This window comes from Eucalyptus grandis, chromosome 7 (assembly GCF_016545825.1).
Source record: "Eucalyptus grandis isolate ANBG69807.140 chromosome 7, ASM1654582v1, whole genome shotgun sequence".
NCBI classification, from domain to species: Eukaryota; Viridiplantae; Streptophyta; class Magnoliopsida; order Myrtales; family Myrtaceae; genus Eucalyptus; species Eucalyptus grandis.
The window spans coordinates 32,453,944-32,477,963 of NC_052618.1; the positions used below are offsets into that span (position 1 = coordinate 32,453,944).

The 24,020-nt window shown below is 38.5% G+C and overlaps 3 protein-coding genes across 4 annotated transcripts; 1 reads left to right on the top strand and 2 right to left on the bottom strand.

Annotated features, from left to right (window-relative positions):
- Positions 1-1,049: 1,049 nt before the first annotated feature.
- LOC108956907 (probable GTP diphosphokinase RSH2, chloroplastic) lies at positions 1,050-2,999 on the bottom strand. Of its 2 annotated transcripts, XM_039316899.1 has the most exons (3): positions 2,582-2,999; positions 1,676-1,958; positions 1,050-1,528 (listed from the first exon to the last, which is right to left on the bottom strand). In XM_039316899.1, exons 2-3 carry the CDS (start codon positions 1,868-1,870, stop codon positions 1,190-1,192), a joined length of 534 nt encoding a protein of 177 aa, XP_039172833.1. In that variant the 5' UTR covers positions 1,871-1,958; positions 2,582-2,999; the 3' UTR covers positions 1,050-1,189. The 2 variants fall into 2 exon arrangements, with proteins under 2 accessions (XP_039172833.1, XP_039172832.1); XM_039316898.1 differs by lacking the exon at positions 2,582-2,999 and having other exon boundaries at positions 1,676-2,337.
- Positions 3,000-3,218: 219 nt separating this feature from the next.
- LOC108960851 (probable LRR receptor-like serine/threonine-protein kinase At3g47570) lies at positions 3,219-5,435 on the bottom strand. The gene is made up of 3 exons (XM_039317745.1): positions 4,964-5,435; positions 3,893-4,840; positions 3,219-3,634 (listed from the first exon to the last, which is right to left on the bottom strand). The coding sequence occupies exons 1-3, from the start codon at positions 5,433-5,435 to the stop codon at positions 3,219-3,221; spliced, it is 1,836 nt and encodes a 611-aa protein (XP_039173679.1).
- Positions 5,436-17,687: 12,252 nt separating this feature from the next.
- On the top strand, positions 17,688-22,508 carry LOC104452645 (50S ribosomal protein L4). The gene is made up of 9 exons (XM_010067108.3): positions 17,688-17,799; positions 18,627-18,772; positions 18,879-18,940; positions 19,273-19,396; positions 19,753-19,901; positions 20,181-20,288; positions 20,379-20,498; positions 21,120-21,293; positions 22,145-22,508. The coding sequence occupies exons 2-9, from the start codon at positions 18,664-18,666 to the stop codon at positions 22,244-22,246; spliced, it is 948 nt and encodes a 315-aa protein (XP_010065410.2). The 5' UTR covers positions 17,688-17,799; positions 18,627-18,663; the 3' UTR covers positions 22,247-22,508.
- The last annotated feature ends 1,512 nt before the right edge of the window (positions 22,509-24,020 follow it).

Below are 24,020 nucleotides of genomic sequence, written 5' to 3' on the forward strand. Positions count from 1 at the left end.
CTTAGCTTTCTCAGCTTTTGCGATGCACAGTATCAAATCAAGAATCATCCATTACAAAGACATGCCAAAATAGTACTTATGGTGACAGGTTGCTGAAAACTGTAATGGCTTTACGAGTATATTACTCCTATCTCATGCTCAGCTTGTTCTGCATCCAGCTGAAGAGCTGCAATCAATCAAAACCAATGGTTAAAGTGAAAAGTGAAATGAGGAAATGAATACTTTTCGTGTATTTGTGTGTGAGAGAAGAGAGTATGAATTCAAAGAAAAATTCATCATCACAACCAGTGTTTTTACCTTCATCTTGAGTCGGAGGATCGCATGGTTTCTGGGATGAAGGTGCTGAAGATAACTGAGGTGTAGATAAGATTAGTTAACGTGGTTCAAAATGGCCATTGTAGGCATTTATAGTTGGATACAATGAGCTCGTGGAAACCAGCTGAACTGCTTTTCTTGCTCGTTCCGAGTACCTGAACGTGGGCTCTCTCTTGCCACTCGACTCTCCCAAGAAAACATACTGGATGAAGTCAATCCAAGGAATGTCACTAGACATATTGGAAAGGAAGATCGCAGGCGTTAGAAACCATGGAATGTCACTTCAGGGATTTTAACAGGTCTTTGACCCCAGATTGGCTTATACATATTACAACCAATCAAGCAAGTTGTTCAGCACCTTATTAGCTTTGAAATTTGAGCGGATGAGGAGTCATCCCATCATGTCCGAGACGATTCAGTTTGTCTTTCTTTCATTAAGATTTATGAAAGAGCATGAAAAGCTAAGCTGTTTTTGCAGATCATGCATGGAGATTTAGAACTCCGTATTGGATCGAGACTGCAGACAACTTACATGCACATCTTTCAGACGGGTTACTCAGCGAACCATATTCGTGATTTGCATGATCCAAAAGATCTTCAGACCTCACGAAGAGAGAACTATCTGCAATTTGCCATAGTAGTGCAAACCGCACAAGGCAAGGCTCCCATTTTAGAAACAGATCTATGCAGGCAGAAATCAACACTAAGCAGAACACGACCTTGAAGTCCTCATCTTAGAGAAAGAATCATTTCATAACTTCATTGAATTTTGAATCCATATGGTCAGATCAATATCCCCTTTTCTCATCCCAGGACCAAACAGATCTAGTTCTGTACATGTATCTATCAAAATAATTATATAACTACTTAAAAATCACATATGGTTGGCGCAACAGGCTGAGTGTTGGTTTCTCCACCCGACCACAGTACTAGCAGCAGGACCTGTGCTCGACACTGTCGGGCCATGGTTATACATGCGCTGGATTTCTTCCCGGTATTCTGTCAAAGACTTGTCGGGTAGGGCTGGCATAAGTTCCACTACATCCCCCATCCTCAGTTTGCAGGTTGGGTCACCAATGGGCTGGCGGTTCAGCCTTGGCCTCAGTTCTTCCTTCAGAAGGAAACCATAGGGCATCCACCTGGCGCTTCCTCGCCCTGCTCTTTCTATTAAGTCCATCATTGTAGAATCCGCTTGGTATTCTTGAACAGACATCTGCATTGACCAGATAAAAGTATTCTCAAGAAAGCATGCACATCGATCATGGCCCGACTTCAACAAGAAACCAAGCACATGCCAAGCTAACAAAGCATTATAGACTGTTTGCCGGTTAAAGGAAAAAACAGAGCAATCTGAACCAACCTTATCATTCTCAATCACGATAACAAAGATAGGTCCGCTGTGGTCATTGTGAGGCTTGTAAGAGTAAGAACAATCGTCAGAATGACAAGGGAACTTGCATGGAGGCTTGAAGGAGTGGGAATATCCAATAGATAAATGGTCTTTGCTCATTGTCTCACAATGCCAGGTGATGACCCATCGTGCCCATTCAACCATCTGAAAAACAGAGGAAGAGTGCTTGCACTCGCCTTCTTTGTATCTCCAACGTGCAGCAGATCCGAATTATGACATTTTAAAGCATGACCTGCAATTTGCTCCATCACGTAGATTTCACAAAACTAAGAGCGACCAACCTGTCCGATCGTTGATGTTATAGTTTTCCAAAGAAAGAAATAGTACAACAGAGAGATTACTGTATGGTTGCCATGAGAAGATAACAAGATATGTGGACCCACTCAATTGGAACTCACAATTAGGTGAGAGAAGGGTATAGGCACCCAGTGCATGTGAAAGCCCCTCAAATATGCAAGGACACCCAACAGCAGGGAGAACGTGAATCCTAGATTTCTTTCTCTACTTTCTAAACATTGATCTTCTCCTTGGTTTAAACACTTTCTTCTTGCTTATTCCCTAGGTCTGTACACCAAATCAACATTGTGATTGTGTCTTCCCAAACCGGACTAGTATATGAGGCCCGAAGGCACTAGTGCATCCATCTCCAAAGCAATTTAATTTCCCAAATAAGAATATTTCCAAAAGAAAGATGAAAGTGACACATCTTTTTTTAATATTTCCTCCTTTCATCAAGACCAAAATTACACTAAGTACACTATTGTAAACCAATCATCACATGCTATAGAAAGTATATCAAATTACGTCGCATAATCAAGCAAACCAATCCATAGCATTGCGTGTACACATACTTACAGTTTTGAGTCCTTCATGCGATCATCGCCCTATCACCGGAGTCTTGCGAGGCCAAGACATTCTGCCTCGAGCGTTTCCTTGTCCCTCCTTCGCCGGCCGATTTCGCATCCACAAGACCGCGTGCGACCACAAGCTCCCGACTCGACGGATTAGACTCCAAATCCAAACCGCCTTCATGAGAGAGCACGCACTGAAGGTCGGAAACTCGGACCGACGGGGTGTATCGGACTCGACAATCATGCAAGGACATGGTGGCGCGTGGGGCCGGATGTTCTGGGGATTTCCGTGGTGGTAGTACAGGGGTGGTGTCTCTAGGCGGTCACATGTGAGAGGAGCGCGGGCGGTGGCGACTGCAATCGGAGTTAAGGCGGTGGCGCGTGGGGGCGGATGGGGTGGCTCTTGGCGGTGCGGGAAAAAGACCTGTTGCGACGCGATGAAAATATCTGGCTCTCGACGATGGCGGTTCACAACTGGGAGACCGAAACTGACAATTGGGCTGATGGGCCGATCCAAGGCCAAGTCCAAGTCCTGTTTGGTCAAAGCTGAAGCAAAGGGCCATCGAGCTCTGCTCAGTTGAGTATTGTTAATAATACTACAGCGATGGAATTAATAAAGACATTACATGTATGATAGCTAATTAAGCTATTGGTGGTTCATCTTGTTCATGTAAACCCAATGCAAAGAGTTTCTTCCTAATCCGATGCAGTTGGTTTACAACTTCATTGATGCTCATCCGTCTTCTTGGCTCTTGATACGAACAAGTAACTCCAATATTGTACACCATGATCAAACACTCTTGAAAGATGTTATCCTTTTCGGAAGACCAACGCCGGCAACTATACGGGCCTAAATGGTTCTCTCTTTCTTGAAGCATAAAGTTGTCCGTGATTTCTAACACTCGTTCAGGCAAAGCTTTTGCAACAAAACTATGAAGAGTCAAATTGTCTCTAAATTTGTCATCGGTGGGACTCAAACCTGTGAATATCTCCAGTAAGAGAATGCTGAAACTATAGACATCACCTTCTCTTGAAACCTCGCATCCCATCGCATACTCTGCCACACATTTTGATCATAGTCCAAATCAAATTAGAGCATAAATTATCAAATCAAAATGTAAAGTGTGTAAGACTATAAGAGTTGTCATTAGCTACCAAACTTTCCATAAGAAGACTGATCAATATAATTTTTAGGTATATAAACTTTTATTGGTTTGAGAGAGAGAGAGTTTTTAGGTATATAAACTTTTATTGGTTTGAGAGAGAGAGAGAGAGAGAGAGAGAGAGAGAGAGAGAGAGAGAGAGAGAGAGAGACCTGGAGCATAACCCATTGTCCCTCTAAGACCCATTGAGCTCATCTGATTATCTACAGTATCAAGGGATGATTCAAGAAGGAATTTTGCCAATCCAAAGTCTCCAACATGTGCGACCATCTCAGCATCTAAGAGGATATTACTTGGTTTTAAATCACAATGAATGATAGGGATGTGGCATTGGTGATGAAGATAATCTAGGGCAGAAGCAACATCAATTGCAATATGTATCCTCCAAATGAAATTCAACTTTTTTGGGAGCATATTCCCATGAGATGATGTTGCGTATGAGTGTAGCCACTGTTCCAAGCTTCCACTGTCCATGAATTCATAGACTAAGGCCTTAAAATCATTTCCTTGGTAATCACTACCAGAGCAAACTGTTAGTATCTTTAAAATATTTCGATGTTTGATGTTCTTTAATGCCTCGCACTCGACTATGAAGCTCTTCAAAGCACCACGACAGACTAAATGAAGTACCTTCACGGCAACAACCATTCCCTTGTCCTCAAGTATCCCCTTGTAAACCGAACCAAAGCTACCAACACCGATCAAATTTGCTCCAGAAAAACCTTTGGTTGCTTTTAAGAGTGTCCCGTAAGATACATTTAGATGTGAATCATCCATTGAACTTGAAACTGGCTCATTTACTTTCTCCTTCACCCAACAAAGATATATTAAAACTACAATAAGAGCCATTCCAAGAACTCCAGAAATAACATAAGTGAAAACTATCACTATATTGATCTTTATGCTTTTGTAGCTTTTGGAAATGCAATTAGGGAGATGAAATTCTGGCAATCCGCCGCATAGCTCATTATTACCAACAATAGAAGTACTAGTAGCATTCTTAAAGACTCCTTCACATGGTAGCATGCCTTCAAACTTATTGTACGACAAATTCAAAAGTTTTAAAGATCGAAATACCGCCAAGAATTCTGGAATTTGACCTGACAAATTATTGCGTGAAAGATCTAGACATTCAATGCCTCCTAATGATTTGATTGACTGTGGAATTGACCCGTGGAAGAAGTTGCCCGCCATTCATAGAAATACCAATGAAGTGCAATCACCTAGACTAATCGGGATTTCACCTACCAATAAATTGTCGGATAAGTCCAACTCGGTCAAAGCTCTCAAGTTGCCAACTTCTATGGGTAGAACCCCAGTGAAATGGTTATTCGACAAGTTCAGAAAGATGGCCAATGATGAGAGACCAATAAGCTGCGGGGGTATGGCACCGCTAAGATTGTTGTCAGATAGATCAAGTGCATTAAGAGACCGGCAGTTTGATATATGTGAAGGAATTTGCCCACGAAAATCGTTCCCATGAAGATCTAATTGAATCAACTTGGTTAGATTTCCCAAAGATGATGGGATAGTCCCTCTGAGGTTGCTATAGCTCAGCTGCAATCGCTTTAGAATTTGTAGATTCCCCAAATTTGAGGGGATAACCCCTGAAAGCTGGTTGAGATTCATAAATAAGTCCTCCAAGTTGATAAGATTCTCGATTTCTTCTGGAATCTCACAAAATATTTCATTCATGGTTGCTGCAAAGACCCTGAGAGTGGTGGATAAATTACCTAGGCATTTAGGTAACACCCCACCAAACTTGTTAATGCTGATATCCACACCCTTTAATTTGGTGCTGTTAGTTAACGAGCAAAGGAAACTCAAGCTTTTAGGTTTTCCACTTCCAAGCAAATTATATTGTATTAGAAACCAAGAAAGCTTATGCAAATTTTCCATAGATGGTACTTTCCCAGAAAATCTATTATCCTAATCATAAACCGAGCTAACTTTGTGCAATTAGATATCGAGGGAGGAATTGGCCCCTCAAGTTGGTTGCACCAAATAGAAAATATTCAAGATTTGGGAGTTTAAGGCCCATACCTACTGGAAGAGTCCCATGTATTTGGTTGAATCCAACATCAAATGTATTTAGCGAAGAGAGATTGAATAAGGAAGATGGAATTGTACCCAACAATCTATTGCTTGCAAAGATAATGAATTGCAAGTTTGTTAGGTGGCCTAGAACTTGGGGAATGCTCCCACCCAATTTGTTCTGACCTAAATAAAGTGCCACCAGGGAAGATAAGTTGCCAATGAAGGAAGGCAAGCTCCCAGTAAAATTATTATCAAACAAACAAAAATCTTGGAGCTTCGTCAATGAACTGAGCTCCCTAGGAATTTCTCCAGTTAGTTCATTTTTTCAACTGAAAGCAAGATCAAGTCCAAGCAACTTGATATGTTTATGGGAATTTCACCGACCAATGAATTGTTGTGTAGTAGAAAAATACGAAGGCGGCGCAACTGGCCAACTTGTGGAGGGATTTCATGATCGAGACTGTTGTTTTGAAGACTCACTTCCCTTAAGAAGCTGAGATTCCCAATATGAGGAGAGATTGATCCGAAGAGTCCTTGTGATGACAAGTCCAGGATAGTGACCCTCTTGTGCCTCCGACCGCATGTAACGCCAAACCATTGGCAAAACTCAATGCTATTGTTCCATGAATTGAGCATGCCGAAAGGATCTTTGGTTATGCTAACCTTAAATGCGAGGAGCGCAAGTTTTTCTGTTTCATTGGTGGTGGAAGAGACTTGGTTACAATATAGTGCAAGAGCAATACAAAGAAGCAAGGGGCATGATGGAAACTCTCCAAAACTAATGCCCATGAGTTTCATGACTTGAAGCTCCCAGAAGCGGGTAGATTTGAGAAACAAAGGTAGGATGAGTATTACTGGAAACTTTGAAGAGCTTTATAAGAGTGGGGTGTCAATTTTGAAGAGCTATTTTTATCTTTTTATAAAAAGGTGTCGATTCTTCTTTTACTTTTTTCAGGACTGCTTTTTGAAGCATTTTTCTTCTTTTTTCTTTTTGACTTAGTAGCAATTGAAGCACTTTTCTTCTTTTTGAAGGGCTTTTTTGCCTTTGGAGAAAACTTTGCTTGGCCATTTGTGCATATTGTGGGGCTGGAGTAAATGGAAGAAGAAAATGTTGAAAACTCATTTTGGTCGAAGGACATGGACATGGACATGGCAATTGGAGGCCACTTAAATGTAGGTGAGATATGGACTGGGAGTTTGAGGCCATTTTCCATTTTCTGATATGTGATGAGTCAACTTTTTGCTTGGCTTGGTTTTCTCTTTGAGAATGAAGACTCTGCAAGATGATCTTGAAAATGTAAATTCTTTGTATAGGGGAATGTAAATTCTTCCCATTAGAATGGCACTAAAGGCACTCTTTTTTTTCTTTTTCCTTTTCATTTTAAATAATTTTATTAGTTAGCTACTTCCTTGAAGTTTAAACTCACTTCATCCATGCTCATTTTTCCTTTAAAAAGATAGTAGTAAGTACAGTCATCGAATTTTGTCCATTTAAAACTTTCGGACGATAATTGGTTTCAATGGATTTTGTTGAATTGCTTGAAAGGAATATTTGTTGTTATGGTCAATGGATTTTTGTTATTATAGCAATATCTTCACGTAATTTTTGGAAGCAAAATGTTACTCTCTCGGCACTATTGCATCCATATAATTTTCTCTCTCGGATGTAGATGTTTTTCCTAGTTGCTTTAACTATCAATATCAATGGATTATGGGAAAGTGAAAATAAATACGCAGGAACAAACTCAATTTAATTGTAAATTATAGTGCGCATGTGTAATCTAACATATTCTATGAAAGATGATTGTATTGTAAGGACGCTAATGATGAAATGACACTAATCCATAGCATCAATGACATATAGGCAATCTATTCACCTTTGGTATCTTACTAAGATCAACATCGACTTGCTCTTTCCAAATTACTCTTAGTTGTACGTCACCCATCTATTTATTAATTTGGTCAAAAATAGGTAGCACATGAGAAAGTCGTTTATGAATTGATTGAAAACTACAAAATTATGGCATTGTAGAATTTGTCATTCTTGATTGTTAGTTTCATTTATCACTTGTTGAAATGGGTAAACCACCATTACATCTAGGGAAAAAGAAAACAACTTGAAAAATAGAATATACATACCTTAGCCTTAATCTTCACTTTCATCACATTCCATGGAAAAAGTAACGAAAATTCAGTTATTTAGCAATTACAACTACAAAAAAAACAAAAAAACAAAAAAAAACAAAAAAACAAAAAAACGTATTATGTACTAATGAGCCATGTGGATCTCCCAAAAATCGGGGCCAAGCACTTCTATACCCATTTTACTAAGGATTTTGTTAATAGGACACTCTTAAACACCTCATATGTTTGTCAATTTTAGTATAATTATCTCAAATTGTTATGACTTTGATACTTCCAAATGACAAGTAAAAATTATGCTCCAAATTGCAGTCAAGTCGTGTGCAAAAACTTGACTTGTGCAAGAGATATGTTTTGCCATGATCAATGGCTATGATTGTGTGTGATTCATTATGGGCCATGATCAACATAAGCATGTCCCTTAACTTAGGGTAGAAATTTGAGAGAAGCTTGGTGTCGGGACGTTTATTTCTAAGTCAATTTGTGCTTTCCCACACCACTACTTTAGTACTCCGTAACATAAAGTGAAGTCTCAAATGATCACAACTTTGATTCTTCCAAATGACAAGTAAAAATTACGCTTTGAATTGCAATCAAGTCATGTGCAAAAATTGACTCTTGCATGAGATATGTTTTGCCATGATCAATGGCTATGATTGTGAGTGATTTACCATGGGCCAAGATCAATATAAGCAAGTCCCTTAATTTGGGGTGGAAATTTGAGAGCAGCTTGGCTGTCGAGATGTTTATTTCTAAGTCAATCAGTGCTTTGCCCATGCCATTACTTTAGTACTCCATAAAATGAAATAGAGTCTCAAATGGTCACGACTTTGATACTCCCAAATGACATGTAAAAATTACGCTCCGAATTGCAATTAAGTCATGTGCAAAAATTAATTATTGCATGAGATATGTTTTGCCATGATCAATGGCTATGATTATGTGTGATTCATCATGGGCCATGATCAGTAAAAGCATGTCCCTTAATTTGGGGTGGAAATTTGAAAGAAGCCTGGTTGTCGGGACGTTTATTTTTAAGTCAATCAGTGCTTTGCTCACCCCCTACTTTAGTATTCCATAAAATAAAGTGGAGTCTCAAATGATACAACTTTGATACTCCAAAATGACAAGTAAAAATTACACTCCGAATTGTAGTCAAGTCATGTGCAAAAATTAGCTCCTGCATGAGGTATGTTTTGCCATGATCAATGGCTATGATTATGTGTGATTCATTGTGGGTCATGATCAATATAAGCATGTCCCTTAATTTGGGGTGGAAATTTGAGAGCAGTTTGCTTGTCAGGACGTTTATTTCTAAGTCAATTAGTGCTTTGCCCACACCACTACTTTAGTACTCCATAAAATAAAGTGGAGTCTCAAATGGTCACGACTTTGATACTCCCAAATGACACGTAAAAATTACGCTCCGAATTGCAATCAAGTTGTGTGCAAAAATTAATTCTTGCATGATATATGTTTTGCCATGATCAATGGCTATGATTGTGCATGATTCATCATGCACCATGATCAATAAAAGCATGTCCAATAATTAGGGGTGGAAACTTGAGAGAAGCTTGGTTGTAGGGACGTTTATTTCTATGTTAATCAGTGCTTTACCCACCCCCTACTTTAGTATTCCATAAAAGAAAGTGGAGTCTCAAATGATATGACTTTGATACTACAAAATGACAAGTAAAAATTACGCTTTAAATTGTAGTCAAGTTGTGTGCAAAAATTAGCTCTTGAATGAGGTATGTTTTGCCATGATCAATAGCTATGACTGTGCATGATTCATCGTGGGCCATGATCTGTATAAGCATGTCCTTTAAATTTGGGGTGGAAATTTGAGAGAAGCCTGGCTATCAAGAAATTTATCTCTAAGTCACTCAGTGTGGTGCCCACACCACTACTTTATTATTCCATAAAATAAAGTGGAGTCTCAAATGGTCATGGCTTTGATACTCCCAAATGACAAGTAAAAATTACTCTTCGAATTGCAGTCAAGTCACGTGCAAAAGTTAAGTCGTGTCCAAAAATTAACTCATGCTTGAGATATGTTTTGCCATGATCCATGGCTATGATTGTGTGTGATTCATCATGGGTCATGATTAATATAAGCCTATCCCATAATTTGGGGTGGAAAATTGAGCGAAGCCTGGCTGTCGAGACTTTTATTTGTAAGTCAATCAGTGCGGTGCCCACACCACGACTTTGGTACTCCATAAAATAAAGTGGAGTCTTAAGTGGTCATGCCTTTGATACTCCTAAATGACAAGTAAAAATTACACTTCAAATTGTAGCTAAGTCATGTGCAAAATTAAGTCTTACATGAGATATGTTTTACCAATGAAACTTCTTGCTCAATTGACAAAGCACAAAAGAAAGAAAAGAAAAATGAGAGAACAAGAGGCACAGGCAAAATTTTTGTAGTGAAATGTTGCTCCTTTGTGGTCCATTCATGCTACAGTCTCCAATACCTTGAGGAAATTGTTCAAAAAATCTTAAACTTTACACTTTTGCCAATTTAGTCTAAACCTTTCAATTTTGCCAACAACCTTTCAATGTTTTGCCAATTAAGTCCATCTAGTTAATTTTGAATGGAAATAGCCATCATAGATGCCAACCGTTCTACGTAATTCGGTCGGTGCTGACCTTGACAATTTTTAATATAATTTAATATTTTTCAAAAATTTATTTATTATTTTCTTTTATTTTCTTTTATTTTCCTTTTCTCTTTTTTTTTTTTTTTTTTTCTTTTTCCTTTTTGCCTCCGCTAGCCATCGCGGGCCTTACTGTTGACCAATGGAGGTCGCCACCCTCAATGACCTCAAGCAAGGGACATCCAAGCCTAGATTGGTGAGGGGCTACCCTCGCTTGGGTGGTTGAGGGTGGCCTTGGCTAGGTGGGCGAGTGTGGGCTTGCCGTCACGCCGTCGCTTGGGCACACGAGTGCCACCCTCGCTAAACAAAGGCTACCCTCACCAACCTAGGCATGGCATCCTTTGCCCGAGGTTGATGAAGGCAGCCCTAGCTAGAGGTTGGCGGTCGGTAACCTTTGTTGGCCATCAATAAGGCCTAACAATGGTCGACGGAGAGAAAATGGGAAAACAAAGAAGAAAAAGAAATAATAATAATAATAAAATAATAATAATAATAATAATAATAATAATAATAATAATAATAATAATAATAATAATAATAATAATAAACGAAAAGAGAAAAAGGAAAAAAGAAAATAAATAAATTGAAAAAATATTATTAATAATTATCTACGTTAGTGTTGGTTATGCCACATAGGACAATAAGTGTTCTCTCCAATGATTTTTGGCCAAAATTAGTTAGATGTACTCAATTGGCAATATTGAAAGATTTAGAACTAAATTGGCAAAAGTGTAATAGGTTTAGAGCTTTTTGAGCAACTTTCCCCCCATACTAAAGACTGTAGCTTGAATTGATCACAAAGGAACAACTTTTCAATACAAGGATTCTTCTGCCACCTCTACCTCTCATTCTCCCATTTTTCTTTTCTTTCTTTTGCGCACTATTAATGGAGTTGGGAGTTTCACTAGCAAAATAGATCTCATGCAAGAGTAAATTTTTGTACAAGACTTGCTTGCAATTTGAAGTATAATTTTTCCTTGTCATTTGAGAGTATCAAAGAAGTGACCATTTGAGACTCCACTTTATTTTATGAAGTACTAAAGTAGTGTTGTAGGCACCGAGCTGATTGACTTAAACATCCCAACAGCTAGGTGTCTCAAATCAAATTTTATGCCAATCAAAGCCCACAAAGCCATTAAAATTTCTGGAATTTGAGGAAAAATCATGTGACTGACAACTTTGGTTGGCTCCAATCCATGTGAATTTTGATTAGACCATGTTTAAGAAAATAATTTCCTCCCCAAAATACACACCACCTCAACATTAGTGGGGACTCCCACAATGTTATCAATAATTAATTAAGAGAAGAGACTTGGACATGAAAAGAAGTAACTGTTTTATATAAAAGGAAGTTATTATTGACATGAAGAGAAGTGATGATTGAGCATGAAAAGTGGTGATGGTTCCAATAAGGTACTTACTCTCAAGAGACATGGAAAAAAGTGATTATTGAGCATGAAAAGTGGTGATGGTTTTGATAAGATACTTATTCTCAAGCGATGTGTTGTTTTTCTATTATCACATATTGTTTTTTTTTTTTTAATCTCTCCTTCATAAATCTCTCTTCTTATCTTTTATAACAAAATTTGATAACGTATTTAAGATGAAATTCTAAAAAGAAATTAGATGAAAAAGAAGAGAAAAGAAAAGAAATAATATAAAAAAATATTCGAAAATATTAAAATATTATTAAAATTGTTCATATCAACGCTAACTATAGCACATAGAATGGCCGGCGTCCACATAAATGATTTCCGGCCAAAATTAGCTAGATAGACTCAATTGGTAAAATTGAAAGGTTTATAATTGAATTGGCAAAAATGTAATATATTTATGACATTTGAACTACTTTTCCCTCCAGTACCGGTCCAAATCATCTCACACATATAAAAGACTTGCAAGAAGTGTGGAAAATTTAGATGATAAATGGAGGTTCATCTAGCTTGCTAGCATACAATAAAGTGAATCACTACTAGTCCATTGATGCATTAAACAATGAGCATCACGGAAGCTGCCTGAACAATGTGTCAAAGCTCTTCCAATTGCAATGGCATCGTTAATGAAATTGTTGATGCTTTCAATTGCTCGAGCATATCATTCCTTCTCGATGTTCCCGGCTATACTTGGTCTTCCAACAACTCTTTGAAACTTCGAACGTTTTAGGATGATATCCACTCATCATGTCCAAGGAATCAAAAAATGCATACATTGAATCAATTGCATAGGTAAAATGTAAAAACAAAACAGATTACAGAAACGAGTTTGCGTTTAACATTTTGAAAAGGAACTTAAAGTGTACTCTCACCTTGTGACTTTGATGTTGCAGCGGATGAAGACAGATTCTACATCTCCAAAACAATATCTGAAACCATGGCTTGAAAGATGAATTGGTCAGTAACTTTTTGAGGCGACTCAGGAACATGGACACGGCCTTTCATTTTTCGGTGCCAATATCTGACCCAAGTGGTCCTGAAAGGAACATAATTTGAACTTCCGTTTTCATCTGGGAAAGTGGCTGCCGATCAAGATTCAGCTTTTAATTTAAGCATCTATGCAATATTGGAAGCACAGCGCGGCCAATGAACACGTATGCTAACATTGGCTGTACTACTAAGACTATGAAGTTTGTCAATTTACTTCTACTTATAGAGAAAAAACTTTAGTCGGAATCTGTCTCGACCCATTTGCTTCCATCCTTAATTTCTTCCATATTGTTTTCTTCCCCTACTGATTTCGGCATTGGTTTTGTCCTCCAAGTATTTATTGACCAATGATGCTCGACATGCATTTTGAGGATAGATTTTCTTGTGAATTTTTGTCCTCAAAAGCTGTACCATGAGAAAGAAGGGTTAGTGTTGACACCTGAATTTACCTCCGGAAGCACGTGCTGGTCACGAGAAAGTTTTAGATGGAACATCCCGTTTTGATTCGCAAAATCAGTGGAAAGCAGTTTTCGTGAAGGCTACTTAAGCTAAGCCTTGATGGGATTATAGGAGGCAAATTCAAAGTCGATGGCCCAGAAATTAATCACATGTGTCAGGCTATAAGGATGGTGTGCTAAACTTGAAGATTAAGTATGTTTAGCACTGGAATCATAACGAAAGTAACTGATGTGAGAAATGTGCGTAGAAATAGAGAACGGTTACTTGCTTGAACGGTTATGTGGGACTCAAGTACAAGGGCTTCGTGCCTTGGGAAAGAAGTGAGATAGGGCTTCTATTAGCGGAGCGAGGGACTCGGTCATTAGCGCAGCGATGTCACCACCATACGAGCTGCTTCGTCCAGCAGCCTCCCGGTGGATTCACGGCAAACGCAGGCGACTGAACCTTTTGATGCTCGAGGTTCGTACGCTTCGTCTATCTTATAAGCTCCATCATGCGGTGGGCTCCAATTCAGAGAACAAGAAGAAATGTCTCCCAAGAAACAGACAGAAAGTAAACGAGAGAACTGAAAAAGGTGTTATCGCATCTCATTAGCCACTTCACGAACCGGATACCCTTGGAAATTGCTAGCTGCTCTCTATTTCTTAAACTGGCATCATGAGACTGGCCTTCTGTTCTGAGATGATGTCATGTGGCATGACACTAGGAAAATCTTTATTTGCTCGAGGCGTTTACCTGTCTGAACTGCATAGTTTTCCCCAGCACGCGATTCTTTCTTTTCTTTCTGGATATGTCAAAGAGTTATAGCAGTAGATCCGTAAGAACTGAAAATGAAATGGTGCTCAGCTCTCTATAACTTAAACGCGGTTGCTTGAAATAACTTCTGTGGAAAAATATTTAGAGCTTGTAAATCGGTTGATCAGTTCTTTTCTAGTCAGGTTCTTCCTTAATTTTGCTGTTCACATTCATAATTTTCGATGAGTTCGCACTTGCTAATTGAATCTAGTTCCTCAGTGATTTTTCCTCTCTCCTCAGCTAATAAAATATATGTTTGTATCACATATGCATATGCATCTGACAAACGTGGCTATCGAATAACAGGGAGTGACATTAGTTGCACAAAGAAAACAGGGCTTTCCTTTACATGAAAAACGAATCTTAACCTTCAGTCATTCCTAGACTATCCTTTCCCTTCTTTATCAAGATTAGAAAGGAAAAGAGCTATTCTTTGCTCTGGGAAAGGCATATTATAGATCATGATTTATAATCACATGGTATAAGTGTTGCATGATATATTTTGGTGATGCATTTTGTTTGGATTACCATTCCGTTCTTTTGTTTTTATTGAAATGGACTAGATCAAAGCCTCGTGCATTACCGAAAGCTACGCTCTTTTATAGTTAGAATTCCAAATTCTTTGTGCAGGTACCTGAAAAGTGGACCACGCAACCTCGAGAAAGATGTGGAGAGAAGATTCAGCTATGCATTGAGCTGAGAAGATATTGAGAATGCTATTCTTGGTGGACCTTAAGAAGTGCCATACTTTGTCGTGGTCCCATTGGTTTGGACACGGTGTCCTGCGAAGGAGAAGGAGCACTATGAATGGGCTTGTCGTATTGAAATCTCAGCATCTTCCGGCTTTTGCATGGAGATTGTTGATGCACCCTGTATTGACAGTCCATGTATTTTTTAAAGGCCCTTCTCCCTTTCAACTGTTGAATAATTGGTTCTATTGCAATGTGAAGTTGCAATATGAACCAACATAATGCGGTTGCATCGTTTATGAACTTTTCCTTACACTCATATGATGAAAACCACTTAACTGACTCTGTTGGTTTTGCAGAAAATATTTACCCTATTTTCTAAGTGTTTGATTTGTTTGAGAAAATAAATCAACGAAAGATTTTGCTTAAATTAAGAATAATGATTTCCTCTTTAAAATTGAAAATCATTTAAAAAAACATGACTAAATATAGATGTTTGGACCTAAAACTCTATAGTAGGGTATGAAAACTCAAATGCTGGTTCCTTAGTCCATCGAGATGCTTGGATCAAGGCAGGCCCTCATTCTCATGCTCAATGTCTCGACACCTTGGGCTGGGTCCACAAAGGCCAAACGTAGGATCCTTGTGCTCACCAGCATGGATCCATAACACTCAAGCTTGGGCCTACAAATGATGTGTCTAGGTTCACAAAGGCTGTGTTTGGGTCCATAAAGGTGGGGCTGAAAACTCCAGTGCCTGCATTTAGGTCCATCGAGGCCAGGCCTTGGACCTAGGTGATGTGTCCCGATCTCAGAGGCTCGGATTAGAGTTTGTTGAGGTAGACTCATGACTTTAGTGCTTGGACTCAGTTTCTCGATTAATTATGGACAAGTTATTAGCGCTCAAATAATGTATATTTATTTAAGAAAATCAAATCAATTTTTTTGTTTATACTAAATGATAGAAATATTTTTTAGTTCGTTTATAGGTTTCGGTCAAATACTAGAAAATATTATCATTTTCCTTGAAAAATGACTTTTTGAAAAATACTTTTTTGCAAAACAAATGAAGTCAACATATCAATTTGGATAGTGAGAAGATGGCCGTATGCCAATCGAAAGGAAAACAATCTTTGTTGGCGCATGTGACTATAGATTGAATTGTGAGGTCCTTATTGGAACCACTTAGCATAAATGACGATCGAATAACTATGGTTACGCAAATGATTCTAAAAAGACCATGTTGTCGTCTATCTCTTATCTATCTCCCTCTCCCACGATGTTTCCTGAACATGATACGTTCCAGCATTCACAAATTTTAGCTTTGATAATAAAAATGGGCTCGAGTCCATCCACTTGTATAAGTTTTGAGGTAAAATTCAAAAGAGATAAGTATATTAGAAGTCTTAAAATTTGTAAAGAAATGCAATTAAGTTCTAAACTTGTAACGAAAGTACAATTGAATTCAAAAATTTCCAAAAGAAGTGCAATTAATGACGGGATTTAATTGAACAATTTTATAAGTTTTAAGATTTGATTGCACTTTTCAAAAGTCTTAAAACTTTCAATGCATTTATTCCAAGTTAAAGCGTAAGATGGTCAAAGTTTTCATGTCCTTAGGAAAAATTTTGAGGCCAGGGCCTCACATCCGAGAAATGCCCACAAAATAATTGGGCCGTACCAAATACAAACAAACCAGAACCGATTAGTGGCTCCAATTTTTTACAACGATCGGCCAATAGCTTGAAAGGCAGTCCAAGTTCCAATCTCCCCCTTCTTTGGGTGCGTTTAGTTTAGTATTTTGAAAGCTCATTAGAGAAATGCAAAATAGTTTAACCTAAAGGGTTTTTGACAAAAACAAAGGCTGTTTAATAAATTACGCTTTGAAAAACAATTTTTAGAGAAATACTGTTTAATAAAAAAAAAATACATTTGAAAAACTCTTTTTGGTAATTGATATTAGTTTTTTTAATTTTTATTTATTTAAAATTTTTAAAAAATAAAATAAAAAAAGTATATTTTTAAAAAAAAAAGACTAACCCTTCGCTGGACTAGGGAAGGGTTTAGTGTTCTCTCTCTTTTTGTTTTTTTTTTTTTTTAATCATATGTTTTATTTTATTTTTCAATTTTAAACAAATAAAAATTTTAAAAAATAAAAATAAAAAATAACGAAGTACAACATTGGAAATTTGAAGAATTAGTGAAAGTAGTTTTGGAAGATAAAAATGAGTTTCAGTATTTTGCCAAATGCTGAAAGCTCAATACTAGTCTTACCTTCCCACTACTAACTTTCAGTTGAAAGCTTTTTCAAGATAATTCTCAAATTGTCCAACATTTCCCTAGAGAGATTTCTTTGTCCTTCAACTTTGACACTAAGAAACCTATCGCTTCTGCTCGCACATCACTCATGAATTCGCATCAACAATCCATATTGCAGTTACCACTGCAGGCTCAGGCCATTTCCAAACCCTAACGATCCACCAGCTCCGTTCCTACCGTTCGTTCATTCCGTTCGTCTTCTTTATTAGGTAGTGCGCGATAAATATGGATTTACACGTTCCTCTTGGCCCCAATTCAGACTTTTCTCCAATACATTGGATAGCAGTTTGGGATTACAATTTATGTTAGCAAAACCCATGTGAAAAAGCCCGAAGGCCCGGCCCATAATCCTTTCTTGGATGGGCTTTTTTTTTTTATAGGTGAATGGTCCATCTACCCAGGCCCACTTCGCCGGGGGATTTTGGAACCTGGCTGGGGTTTTCTCTCCTCCTTCCCCCGACTACTCAGCTGCAGCAGCTCATTCTCTCTGTCTCTCTCGCCGCCGGCCGCCGCCGCCGCCGCTCACGGTGCTTCCGGTAACATCTCTTTCTTTCTCTTCCGCCGCCGCCGCCGCGCATTCGTCCGCGGCCTTTGTCGGCGGATCGTTCCCGCTTTTTTGGTAGCTTCTCAGCACGTCCGGCTGTGGGCTTTTTCATTGTTGTGCTGGAGTTCGTTTCTGTTTGTTTTTCTTGCTGCTTGGGAGGTTGTTCGTCTGCTTTGGCGTGCGATTTCGATTGGGTTGGTTTGGTTTTCCCGGGAGGGAATCCGCGGTGGTGGTGCTCGCCCGCGCCGATGTAGTAGCTTGGCTAACTGGGCGGCGGCGGCGGCGAGGTTTTTCGGGCCTTTCGTTCTTGGTCTTCTTGTTGGGAAGTATCGCTCCGTGTGTGAACTGTTGCTGAAGCTCCGTTTTGTGTGGTGGGTCCTCTCTCGGTTTCGTTGTGAGCATTGTTGCCTTGTGTAGGATGGAGTGTGGTATAAGGCGAATGGGGTATAAATTACTGCGTTGCGAGGCCGCAGTGATGTCTACTGCTGGTCCTCTTTTTGGGATTTTGGTAAGCTCGTGGATTGGGAGGAGTTGGGGAACCCCTTCTTGTCTGGGATGTTGTTTGTGGATATGCCCTTTTTAAGTTGACGGTTGATGTACTGAAAGGCAAAGGAAGAGATGATGACTAGGATTTCATTTTCTCCAGACAAAAGTTGTCGCCTTACAAATGAGAAAGTGAGCTCAAGGTTTTAGTTAGATTAGTGGTTTGCTTAGACTGCCAAGTCCCTCTTTTGTAATATCTTTATTTAGGTATTTCACTGATAAATGTAAATGCAATCGTGAGTTGTGGGGTCTCTTATCTGTTCTTGTCGATGGCAGATGAGGAGGTGAATGTTCCCCTGACAAAGTTAGGGACATGGCATTGTCAATTTCTAGAAGGGCAGTACAGTTGCTCGGGCCGTTGAGCCAATGGAGGTGCATTGGTTCAGTTTCGGCCACGAACGGTTCTTCTCACTGGGCTCATGGTGAGGGGATGTGCTTTTTTCTTTTCGATCTGTTTCACTGCATAGATTGTTGCTTTTGGTTGTTCATTGAGGATGGTTTAATGCTTTTTATAATTTTTCTCGATAGATTTGCGGGGCCTCATTTCACAACAGAGCTTATCCACTGTAGAGTTTTCTCAATCATTAAAGGTATGTTGATGTTCTACTACTTTGTTATAATTACATGTGGTAAATGTAAAGGAAGAGTAGTTTTTTTTGCCTGTGGTTGCTCCCAGGATTTTACTCGGTCAAATGCTTATGATGGTATATTATGAGTGAAATTATAATTTTGTATTTGTCTTTAAATGTTTTCTCAGCTTACATTCTATAACCCAGTGGTCTCTTCCTATTGAAGAAGCAAACTTGGGTTGTCTTACTTTCTACTGTCTAGAGTTCATAGCAGTTGATTGATGAACATGAGATAAATCCATCCTTAGCTCTAACTCTTGACATAAGGGTGTGTTTTATGTGACTGCATGTAGGATGGAGCTTTTTTCTTTGGTCATCGAAGGCTATCAACCTCAATACTGACTCCTAATGGTGAAGCTGACTTCCCTTCTGACTTATTGTCCAAGAAGAAAGTAATTGTGCCTGATCGCGAGATAGGTATGTATGGAATGTGCTTCACAATATGTTTCATGTAAAAGATACTGATAATTATAATTGCCATCTTTTACATGTCTCGGTAGCCCCTGGAAATTTATCTTGAGATATAGAAAATAAGCCATGACTTGCTTAGGAATCAAGGGAAAGCAAGAATAGATCCAGAGGTTTGAAATGTCTTGCAGAACTTGCAATGTTATAGGACTCAAGAAGATATTTCAAGTATTAAAATGATTTTCAGAATTATTAAGTGAATGCAGGATATATATAGTGGCGTATCCGTTATATTTTCTTTTCAATGGGGAGATATCAGCACTGCTTATTTGCTGTAGTATTTTACTCACAACATGTTCTTACAGGACTTTACCAGGACCTTGTAATTCCAGTGACGAACTTTCTTAGTGAAGAGAAGGGCTTGATGGTCTTAGCTGGAGATGTTTTTGATGTACCTATTAGAAAAGATATTGTTCATCGTGTTGTGAGATGGCAGCTTGCAAAACGACAACAGGTTTTGTGCCATAATCTTATGCACTTTGAAATCTGGTATTTGTGTCTGCTGAAAATCTTTTCATGCATAGCTTGATGTGCTGAATAACGCTTTGAATTTTATTTACTGCTCTGAGAAGCATCTAAAATATTGTAGAAGACTGAGAAACCACTGATAGACTACTTTCTTTCCATTGAATGGGTTATCTCATTTTCCCACAGTTTTGGAATGCTGAATGTGTTTACTTCTCTGAGAAGCTTTTGTGGAGATTTGTTAGTAAGTTGATGGGTTGATCTACAGGGTACGCATTCAACTAAAACAATTAGTGAAGTCAGTGGGACAGGCAGAAAACCATGGAAACAGAAGGGCACTGGTCGAGCAAGGCATGGTAGTAGGCGTGGGCCCCAGGTTTGATTATGTTTTGTCTAGTTGCTATAGAGGTCTGTTTCTACTGAGATGGTTTGTGTAAAATCTGACAAGCAAATTTTTGGATGACAGTTTAGAGGTGGTGCTACAATGCATGGCCCAAAACCACGAAGCCATGCTATTAAGCTGAATAAAAAGGTTAGGCGCCTGGGGCTGAAGATTGCTCTCACTGCACGTGCAGCTGAAGGAAAGGTGAATCTGTCTCACTGCTCTTGAATGTTCTACCTGTTGATTGTTCAATATGGTAAACCTGGGGGTCCGATTTAAGGCATCTAAGCAATGATGATAACTTTCTAGTCAAGCATGTCTTGGCATGTACTCTCCTAGAGTCTGTTCCTTTCCTACTTCATTATCCCTGTGCTTATGACCTCCTTTTTGGAGGAGCAGTATCTTGAGATTTAGGGTCTGTTTTTATTGGATATGAAAGCTTTCCTTCAAAATATTGAGAACCAATTTTTTCTTAAATATTTGTAAAGTAGGAAAAAATTCTAAACAACATACATATCAATATCTGTGTCTTTCCCTTACCAAAAAAAAAAAAAAAAAAAATGCGTCTTTTGAAACGTTTCGGGCTTTCAGTTTTTCAACATTAAGTAAAATTAAACTTTGTACACTACAGAAAAAGAAAATGTGAAAGGCTATTCAGCAACCTTTTGCTTTGGTACTTGTTATGTTGAGCTCTTTACTGGTCTTCATCACCACTGTACCTCAAAATGAACCCATTCTATATTCAAATCTTCCTTTCTTTTCTCTATCTATGCTGTATATTTGATATGGTATTTCCTGGCTATTGAAAATTGCACAACTATTCAGCTTCTAATATTTGATGATATGGAGATCCCAACGCACAAGACAAAGAACGTTGTAAACTATGTCGAGCAAATGGAGAACACTAAGAAAGTTCTGCTTGTGGATGGTGGTCCCATCAATGAGAAGCTGAAATTGGCCACGCAGAATCTACACTATGTCAATGTGTTACCCTCTATAGTAAGTTTACCTTTTGGTTTCAGATTTTGCATTGTCGAGACTGATTTAGGCAGGCTTGATATAGCATTCTAGAAAGTTCTCTTATGCTGTGCTTGGGTCTGAGAATGCATGAAATTAACGAGAATGGAGGTGGAGGAATGAATATGAGGGACTATAAATCGTGTCCTCTCCTATTGTTGAGAGTAATGGAAATTGGAGTGAAAATGGAGGGATTTTTCATTGGAAGGAGTTGAAACACAAGTTGTGGTAGCGCTATAAATTGGGCATCATCTCCCATTTTCTATCCAATTCATTTATTTTTTGTGATGCTCCGTGGGGAAAGAACGTTGTCATTCAGGTTGTCCTGCCAGAAATTTATTTATATGTGTATGTTGGTATTTTAGGCATGTCCTCTTTCAACTCTATTGATGTAGTTGATAATATCTTGCATCTGAAGTCATCACAGATTCATATCATATCATAGCAGGATGGGGACACTAGTGCAAGATCAATTGTTTGTACTTTTGGTCGTAAGAGATGGGGATATAGTGACAATATTGCAGGAAGGAATGTATTCTTTTATGTAACTTCTAGTGATGATTAGGAAAACCATCAGGTTGTATTTGGAACAAATAATCTCACTTGCACGTCTAGACCACCAGGTTCACAATTCCACAGCTGTAGGCATGTATAGTAGTTTCCTATTTCGGAAGTTGTGTGATCACTTATGGCCTGAAAATCTTGCAATATCACTTTATTTCATGATATCGGTTACAGCACTCGGTAGTCACGCTTTGTTGGGCACATTACTACCTACTCTAAAGAGGGTCATTCAGTTCAATAACTGTCGATATGATGATTTGTTTTTTCAGGGCCTTAATGTATACAGCATCCTGCTCCACGACACATTGGTGATGTCCCGTGATGCAGTAAATAGGATTGTTGAGCGGATGCATACTCCAATTAACCGTTGATGCTCTTTTAATGTGATATTTTTTGTTAGCAAAATTTCCTTTGCAGGGACAAATTTGATGTTTCGTGTTGGTATCTATGCCAATGTAGGTGTTTTTCCTCATCCCTTTTGAGTTCCTGTAATAATTATGTAACTTAGAGCTAGCAATTTTGTGTTTGGCATTGTTTTTTTCCTTGAGTTGAGTATAATGATCTGGAATATGCACTCGCAAATAACATTTCGCACACAATCAGTCGATAAATTGGTAGGGGGCAACTTGCTGATCTTAGCCCGTGTCAAAGCATTTTTCCTTTTTTGGTCACCGTAGGAATGTGTAGCATCAATGATATGCAGGATTATGTGAATGCTAGTGTGTTTGGAAACTTAATTTGTGTATATTTTGCAAAGTAGCTTTGAGGTGAAAAGAAAAAGGAAAAAAAAAGAAAAGAAAAGAAAAGGGAGGAGGAGATGCAGCTGAAAATCGTTGGGGAATCGTTGGGGAGCGGCTCTTGGCGGTGGTGCTGGTGGCGCTGCCCACTAGCTCAGCTTCACGGTGGACTTGAAGAAGCGGACTTGAAGAAGACGATGAATAGTAGAGAAAGAGGGCAAAAGGGAAAAAAATGATTATCAGTAAGGGCAATAGTGAAAAGAAAAAAATTCATGAAACCTTAGACTAGCATTTCGAAAATACTAAAATTGGGCTTTCAGTATTCCGAATGCTAGCAATTGGCAAATGGAGACTCACGGAATGCTAGCAATTGGCAAATGGAGACTCAAAAATGTGAATCAAAAGTAAAAATTATTCCCCAATGGATTTTGGGGCTCAAAGCTCTTTGGGAAAGCCGAACCAAAATGGGCCAATATTACGAGAGTAGAATTTTTGCAACCGTCATAATGGAACTGTATTGGTTGATGCTGTGTATATTAACACCGGCATCGTGGAGTTGATAGGTTTTCTTTTGGGGACAATTCCATTGCAACTTTAATTTTTGATTATCCCGCCGTATAAATTATACTTTTCTTTATTTCATTTTGCCGTATTAGGGGAAACTGTTCTCTTGCTGCTCGTCCTTGCTGAGTCTTGACGCCTGCCTTTGGGTACTTTAAAAGCGGTAATCGGTGTGGATAAAGGAGGATAATAAGGTCACAATGTTCTCTTTCGCAAAGGTTAAGCTTATAACTGGAGATGTCTCTAACGGAGGAAAATGGCATGTCAAGTGCATTTGTTTCAAGAAAAATTAGTCATAAATTTTTTTTTCTTTTAAATAACCGCTTGCACAAAAAGAGAAAAATAGATTCTAACTCTTCGTCATGCGGCAGTGGTAACATGGTGTGACTGACACATCACTATCGTCCGCGTCCTATGATTCTCATCTAACCTGATGCATGTTCATTCTCTCCCTTTTGATTGGTCAATTTAATCATATACCGCTATTGTAAGGTATCTTCATATATAATACCTTCACTTCGCATCATAGATATGTCTAGTTTTGTTTTTTTCCCTTATCAGAACCTAGGAAAATAAGTATTTCATTAACTGACATGGTTTTGTAACAATTACACTTTTATATGCGGCATGTTTCTTCTTCTTTTGAATGATTTATTGAGATGGAATTGATCTTTTCAAGAATGAACTTAAAAGTTAAATTTATAAATTTGCAATTGAAGAGAGTAGAAAAATTGAATACTCAAAATTAATCTAAAATGTGAAATTTTTCAGTAGCCAACAATTTTTACCAATCACCGGTCGTGGTGGCTCCGCTAGGTAGGCCTCAGTGATTCTTTGCAAGAGAGGG